The following is an 8,581-nucleotide window of genomic DNA, read 5'->3' as shown; positions in this document are numbered from 1 at the left end:
CACTTGGTGTGTGCTTGGGCTGAGCATTGAAGCTTTCACGTGTAGAGGTCTTCCTTGGAGTTAAACGCCAGTTTGTAACTTGTTTCTGGCGTTTAACGCCAGAATAGGGCAAAATGCTGGCGTTGAACGCCAGTTTGCATCATCTAAACTCGGGAAAAGTATAGACTATTATATATTTCTGGAAAGCCCTGGATGTCTACTTTCCAACGCAATTGAGAGCGCACCATTTGAACTTCTGTAGCTCCAAAAAATCCATTTTGAGTGTAGGAAGGTCAGAATCCAACAGCATCAGCAGTCCTTTGTCAGCCTCTGAATCAGATATTTGTTCAGGTCCCTCAATTTTAGCCAGAAAATACCTGAAATCACAGAAAAATACACAAACTCATAATAAAGTCTATAGATGTGAATTTTGCTTAAAAACTAATAAAAATATACTAAAAACTAACTAAATCATACTAAAAACTATATAAAAACAATGCCAAAAAGTGTATAAATTATCCGCTCATCAATATACAATCAGAATCTATTAAATAATCGTACGATACATAGTGTCGTAAAGACTTAACATGTACATCACAATAGTTCAAGGAAGATAGAACACTCTGTTACAATCATTTTACATTGTAGTACATAGAACACATGCAATAGACGAAAATACAACTCCTTGAGTCTTGAGTCTTGGCCCATGAAGAAACCCCTAGTTCGGACCCAGGCTAGCTAAATAAGAAGAACATGCTCCTCGACAAAATGCTAACAAAGGGGGGAGGCGGGGGAGATGAAAACACATGTGTAGTTAATTTAATGTAAAGTTGATAACTGAGAGTCATTAGATGACAATTTAGTCAAACCTGTCAAATCATTTAACGACTCTCAGCTATTAATTTCATATAAAGTTAACTGCACTTGAGTTTATGTAATGACTTGCATTTTTGAAAATCTAAATATAAATAAGTTATCATTTATTTTATTAATTGGAGCTCCTTATTTTTAGGAACTAATTTATTAAGAATAATTAAATTGATTTTATGATTATTAAAGTTTAAATTTATTCTATTAGTCTGAATTATTTATTAGAAACTATTTTAATAAGCAAAGTTTTCATAATTATTATTCTCATTTGAGTTTGGATTAATTAAGATTATTATATAATTTTTCTATAATAAGATATTTTACATAATTGATTTTATGATAACTAGAGTTTAAATTAATTAGGATTTTTAGATAATTTTTATTATAACAAGATATTTCGAGAAAGGATAAAATTATTATTATTACTACCCTCTTTAATTAAAATAAAGTTTATTTAATATTATTATTTAGTTCAAAATCTATCGGTATGAGTAAATATAGGTACTCTTCGGTGAACTTGGCTTTGCTAATGTTTCATCGTATATCTTTTATCATTATGTTACTATTTTTATTTATATTAGTAACTCATATATATTTATCCCTCTATATATTATTACTTGTGTTTTAATATATATAGTTTTTATAATTATCCATTTAAGATATTTATAACTTGAATCGTTGACTCTACAGTTTAAGTACATGACACGTGCCCCTCCCTTGCCACCACATCATCATCACTTCGTTATCTTCTTCTCATTCAATGAAACATGAGAAGGGGAATAGTCAACCCTAACTCGTCTATTCATCATAGGATATAGTGTCCGTCACACTCCTCAATCATCATTTCATCAAAATCTTCACTCACGTATATAACATACAACTCGGAGGGAATCCTCAACCTCTCCAATCCGCCATCATTTACCAATTATCAATAACTTAGATACATCGTTCATTTCGCTCATTATTATCATCATTCTCATCATACCCAATCATAATTGATCTCTGTCATCCCTCATTATCATTACCCTTCTCATCATACATATTCAATCATCCATCCTAATTTCTCATTTTTAACTTCACTATCCTCTATTACACAAGTTTTAGACTCTTATTGTGGTTTATAGAAGTTTAAAAGGCTAAAAGAATGGTTAAAAACTAAAAAATTCAAGTTTTGCAAAACTAGGTGGTCATGCGTACGCATAAGTGCAAAAATTGGCATTAGTTGCATATGCAGACCACGCGTATGTGAGAAATTTGGGTAGAGAGCTCACACACGTACGCATGACATGCACCGTGTACGCATGAGCATAATTTTGACAAAGTCACATACGCAGCCCATGTTTGGGTACGCATGAATGTTGGCAATGACCAACTCCTGCGTATGCAGGATGGGTTCTGCGTACGCATGACATATTAGAGTGGGAAACAGCTGATATGCTTCATAAACCAATTTTTCAGCCCAAATTTTAAACCTTCATAACTTTTTTCACAAAATTCATTTTTCAACCATTTTTTAACCGTTGGAAAGATTGATAAATAAATTTTCATAAAAATTTAGTTTCATAAAATTTCCAACCCTGAGGACCAAGTTATGGCCTGCCAAAGTTGGTCAAAAATTATTTTTTAACCAAGAACAGAATTTACTAATTTCTCCAAAAGTTCATAAGCCAAAACAGTTTTTAACTCAACAAAATAACCCCAAACCACTTCAATTCAGACATTCACAATTAACAAACTCAAACCTACTCTATTCCCACATTTTAACTCAAAATTATCAACTTTATATCTCAAATCCTCAATTTTACTATTCCAACAATCATTACCCAAAAGTCCACATACTCAGTATCAAAATTCCTATTCAAAATCATGTATCAACATACACTACAATCACAAACTTACCAATCTTACCTTTTTTCAGCCTCCGCCCCAACATTCATCAATTTAATACATAACTTATAAATTCACAATCACCATTCAATATCAATTTCAACAACATATCAATTATACATATTAATTCCATCCAAACACATAACTCAAACTTATTCTTAGAGGCATCTAGCCTAGGATTTCATATTACATTACATGGTATTTAAATGAAACTTAAACCGTATCTCAATGACGGCGGTTTACACCCAACGCTTGACTTCCTTCTCAATGATACCCAAGTTTGAACCTCCACCTCAAGGCTCACCCAAATGCTCCGCAAGCTAATTCAGGTTCCCAACGTGTACCAAAATCATCCAACACTCTAATATAAATAATTTCATATATACACCAATCTAGGGTTCATGAAACTTCATAAATCACAAGGGTTTGGTAATATTTTACCTTAACTCATGAAATTTATTGATAAAACTCACCTATAGCTCATACTAGATTATCCCTAAACAACCAGAATTACAAGATTTCTCAAAATCTATAACTAAATTTTGAATTGAGCATGTACTGCAAAAATGAAGTAAGAGAATTCGAAATTCTTAGCAATATTTTTAGATAGAATTGTAGAGAATGAGATGAGTGATGTGTGGCCGCAAACGGTGTGGCGATTGGAGCTTCGGAGAGAAAGTTATGATGGTTTTGAAGAATCAAAAGCAATAACGGAGCCGTAACCGTCAAGACCCTCGACATCAAGTCGTACAGTGAGATGGTCCCAGGGAAGCTGTCGTTCGAAGTATGGGGCTTGAAGGGTGAGGAGAGTGGAGGAGCCATAATGATCTTCGCAAACATGAAGGTGCCAGAGAAGGTTACGACCTTGAACCAGGTGTGGCAGGTGGGGCCCTCCGTCACAGCTGGGAGATTTGACAAGCACGACTTCGCTCCGGAGAATCTCAATTCCAAGGGGATGCTCAACTTGATTGGAGACCACAATGTTAGTGGTGGTGCAGTGGACTCTAGAACCAAGAAGAAGAATGTGAGTTTCATGTTGTTTTAGGGTACACATTGTTTTAGTTTATCACCGGAAAACTTGAGTTTTTGACAAAATATCTGTGAAACCTTTTTATATTTGAGAGACCAATTGAAATTTATCAAACTTCTTTTCTGATCTTTGGGAGGCACAAATGCCTCGGGTGGATTACCGTTTATTTTATTTCTAGTTCTTGTGATTTACCTCAATTTTATTTTATTGTTACTGTGGAGGGTGTTAGATGAAGGTATTAGTTATTTATGTTATTTTTTCAGTTTCGTTTAAAATTGTGGGGGTTTAGTTTTCTGGTAACTTTTTATGATTTCATAAATTACGTGTGTGCTCTTTATTGTTTTAAATAATCCCCTTAAGAATTTGGATTTAGCTTGTATTTTAAAAATATGATTTTTAGTATTTCATTTCGTTCGGGGTTGTGGTGTTTTGAGTTATGCATTAGTTTTTCTGATCTTATATAAAACCAAATAAACTTAAAAAGAAAAAAATACAGTGAGTGTTTTGTATGTATACTCGGTCGAGTTTGCCTGCTCACTGGGTTACTTTTTCTTTGGGTTTTGATGTTCTGTTAGAGTTTTTCGTTTTGTTTATGCGCCATTAGTTTTTGGATGAATTGAGGAATCTCTACGGTGAGTGAAATAGTTTCATTGGATTTAGATTTTAGATTGTTGGTTAAACCGAGCAATGCTTTTCACTTATGTTTCATGGAATCAATTGAACCAACACACAAGTTTGTCCCGGTGGTTGTCAAGTGGCAGCTTACTTAATTAAAAATGATTGCTGACTTGTTTTAACAGAATTTTAATCGATGGTTTATGTTGAATGATAGATTCATGGAGTGCTGAACTCTGTGAGTTGGGGTGTCCTGTTTCCCCTTGGAGCAGTGATAGCAAGGTATATGAGAACGTACCCATCCGCAGATCCAGCTTGGTTCTATCTTCATGCTGGCTGCCAGGTATCTGCTTATGCAATTGGTGTTGCTGGCTGGGCAACTGGTCTTAAACTTGGAAGCGAATCAGCAGGGGTTGTCTACAGTGTTCATCGCAATATTGGAATTACCCTCTTTTGTCTTTCCGCTATACAGGTAAAATGTTTTCCAATGTTCTTTTAATCTAGTCCCATAGATGTGTTAGTCCCTCTAGTCCTATGGTTTTTTTGTCCATTAAAAAATAATTGAATAAAAAATTTGTACCAAAAAAGTGATTTATGGGATAACACAGAAAATGATATGTTCTCACGTCAAAATGTGGATGCTTTTGGGCTGCATACACTTTATGGAAATTAGAGATTGAAGTTTTAGCAATTTTAACTATTTTGTAACAGTTAATTATTCTATTTCTTCTCCTTTCTATCTGTCTGGACTTGCAGATGTTCGCATTGTTCATAAGGCCAAAGAAGGATCATAAATATAGATACTTTTGGAATATCTATCACCACAGCTTTGGTTACACTATAATCATCCTGGGCATTATCAACATATTCAGGGGCTTTGACATCTTGAATCCTGAAAGGAAATGGAAATCAACTTACATTGTAGTGATTGCTTCATTGGGTGCAGTCGCGTTATTGTTGGAGGTGATCACCTGGATTGTTGTCGTGAAGAGAAAGTCTAGCACCAAACCATATGACGGATACAATGGACAAAGCAGGCAACAACCCTTAAACATGTGAATGATCAAGTCACTTGTATATTTTAGGTTTAAGGAATGTTAGGGACCAGCAGAATGTGCGATGTGTAGTCATCAATTAGCCATTATCAATATTTTTAATAGTGTGAAATGACATCTAATGGTATAAGATTATTCATTTTTCTTTTGATGGTTAAGTAATGGTTAGATTTCAATAAAAGTGTTGGCATCTTAAACTTTTTCTTTAGGTTTTTAGATAATATGTGTTTTAAGGACATATGTTAAAGATTATTGTTAGAAGTTTTCAAACATTTTTATTTTAATAAATGCATATGAAATGGCTTGAAAATTTAAAAATTCTATTTTTTTATAAAAACTTTTTTCATCGGTAATATTAACATATGTCCAACCATAAACAGAAAAGTTCTTATATTTTTAGGATATTCAAAAAGCAACATATTTAAGCACATTTATGTCCATATATGTATATTAGTCCTGCTGTGGCATCCTCAAGACCTCATCTATAGTTTTCATTTATGGTGATTTCTTCCATACCCAACTAGTTTGAGGGTATTACATACCCTTCCTACATGTTCCAATTAAGTGTTGACAAATGTATTCATTAATTTCAGTCAGCAAAGGATTTTTTAATTTTTAAAAATTAAAAAAATTGAATTTAATACATGTATTATATACTTAATATATACACAACTTAATACACTCTACATACGTTTTAACTCTGGTTAAATCAAATCACCATACATGGTAAACTTTAAATAAATTAAAAAAAAAAAGAAAAAGAAAAAATTGGTTTTCCTCTTCTTCCCTAATCCCAATCCCTTCAACGGCACCAATTCCCCCTAACCCTAATCCCCTCAACGGCACCGATTCCCCAGTGAGGCAGGAAGTCAACAACCCCTCCAGGCTCCAACACCGCCGGCCGTCTCGTCGTCTTCATCTCGCCAGATACGGTGCGGCTCCGACGACCTCCCTCCACGTCGCGTTTTGGCTCGCAGCCTCGCAGGTCGTCTTCTTCATCGCAACTCCTTGCTCTGTCGGTGCTTCCTCTCCGTCACTGCTTCCTTCCCTTCGCCAAAGTCTGCTTCGCTGTGCTCGAACAGGTTGGTATCTCCTCACTTCTCTGCGTTGGTGAAGTGAAAGTGTGAAACCCGTTATCTCTGTGTTTTTTGTTATTCAAGTGGATTTTAATTTAATTAAGCGAGTGAGTAACTGATTAATGATGTTGAATTGTTGATTATAAATCTGTTTATGTTATGTTGTTAATGGCAGATTGATGATGTTTATGTTATATCTGTTTATGAATCTGATTAATGATGTTGAATTGCTGATTCTTGGCTGTGTAACATACATAGGTTAATGGCAGATTGATGTTTGTTTTCTGATTATTAGTGTTTATGGTTGTTTTGTTGGCATACCAAACTTTATGCCATATTCATCACAGCCACTCTTCACTGCTACACAGTCATCTCCAGAAACTATATAGCAATCTTCAATTCTGGTGTTTGTGCAAGAATATAAGAATAGGAAAAAAATCAACAAAATATAAGAAAAAAATTTATTAATCTATATTCTATATGATTTGTTTAGGCACTCTTATTTTGTTGTTTGGAGACGGAGTAATATATAGTCTCAAACTCTGCTGGGATGACTTAGGGTGTGTTTGTAAAATACGTTGAAGAGGATAAAAGTGCGTTTCAACATTATCCCAAAAGCTCGTTCACTAGAAGTAAGAAATTATAACTTCTGCGTTTACTTTACTCAACGTACGTTTAGGTTTGTTGCTAGTTATTATTGGTTTTTCCATAATTTTTTCTAAATAAATACTGAGAATATTAAAACAATTATTCTAATTTTTGTGCATTATTTACTATTTTCATTTTTTATAATATGTATTATTATTCCAATTAGAAATGATAAATTAAATAAAAAATTAATTATAAATAATAATAAAAATATAAGTTGTAAAAAATTAGAATCTAAAATAATAATAAAAATAAAATTAAGAGTACTTAAAGAGAGTACCAAAATATGTTATTTTAAATATTTTTTAATTTAATAAATAAATATTATATTTTACTATAAAAAATATTTAAAAAGTTGTCGATTTTTATGTGATTTTTAATTTCATAAATAAATATTCATTTTTGTTATAACATAATAAAAAATTATAATATACTAAAATAGAGTACAATAAAAAGTTATTATATAAAAAATACAAAAAAAAGAATTAAATACTCTTAAAAAAATAATATTATTGATGTTTATGTTATATCTGTTTATGAATCTGATTAATGATGTTGAATTGTTGATTCTTGGCTGTGTAACATACCTAGGTTAATGGCAGATTGGTGTTTATTTTCTAATTATTAGTGTTTATGGTTCATCCTCAGGGTAATAAACAATAGGTTCTGGCAATGGAGGCAATGATGTTAGGCTGAGAACACTCTCCAAAAATGCATGTAAACAGTATGCTGAATATGTAACATGGTATCCACCTTCTTGAACAATTACAAGGCGTCCATCACTGTGCTGTTTTGCAAGATCATAAACAATCTTCCCAATTTTTCTATAACCCTCCGTTGTTAAGCATTGCCTTCCATTTGGATCAAACTGAGGCACATAAAGTAAGTAAAGATTCTTTATTGTTAGATAACGAGGAAAAAAGTAAAGATAATGTGATTTGACTACCGTTAACATTGTCATGTTCCATTCAATTGAAGTCTGTAGAAGGAAATTTTACACAAGAAGTATTTTTTTAATATCTTATTTAAAGGATTCAATTGTGAAAGAAAACTGACTTTACTTTTGCTGTAATTGATGAGAACAATCTTTTTTGTGATTGAAATGAAACAGATAATTTCTAAGGGTATATTTGGTTGAGGGGTTAAAAATAGGTAAAAATGCTAACTATGGCAAGAGTATAAATCATGAACCTAAAGAAAATGAAAAATAGAACTTACTGCACTGGAGTCTAGTCCAATTGTCAAAACAATCATATCAGGTCCAAACTTCTGGATCGATGGAATAACCAATTCATTGAATGCATAAACATATCCGTTGTCCAAGTTCCATTTGATTTTCTTTTTCCAATTTTTTCTCCTTCAATAGCATTAATTTAGAATTACAGAAACAAAGAGTACTTCAAAGAGTAGTAAGAAAAAAA

At 32.7% G+C, this 8,581-nt stretch overlaps 1 protein-coding gene across 1 annotated transcript; it reads left to right on the top strand.

Moving 5' to 3' along the window:
* The first annotated feature begins 3,446 nt into the window (after window positions 1-3,446).
* On the top strand, window positions 3,447-5,602 carry LOC107469825 (cytochrome b561 and DOMON domain-containing protein At4g12980-like). Its single transcript, XM_016089201.3, has 3 exons — window positions 3,447-3,760; window positions 4,599-4,853; window positions 5,138-5,602. The coding sequence occupies exons 1-3, from the start codon at window positions 3,494-3,496 to the stop codon at window positions 5,438-5,440; spliced, it is 825 nt and encodes a 274-aa protein (XP_015944687.1). The 5' UTR covers window positions 3,447-3,493; the 3' UTR covers window positions 5,441-5,602.
* The last annotated feature ends 2,979 nt before the right edge of the window (window positions 5,603-8,581 follow it).

The sequence above is a fragment of the Arachis duranensis genome, chromosome 10, assembly GCF_000817695.3.
Source record: "Arachis duranensis cultivar V14167 chromosome 10, aradu.V14167.gnm2.J7QH, whole genome shotgun sequence".
Taxonomy (NCBI): Eukaryota; Viridiplantae; Streptophyta; class Magnoliopsida; order Fabales; family Fabaceae; genus Arachis; species Arachis duranensis.
This window is presented reverse-complemented; position numbering and strand designations above follow the sequence as displayed.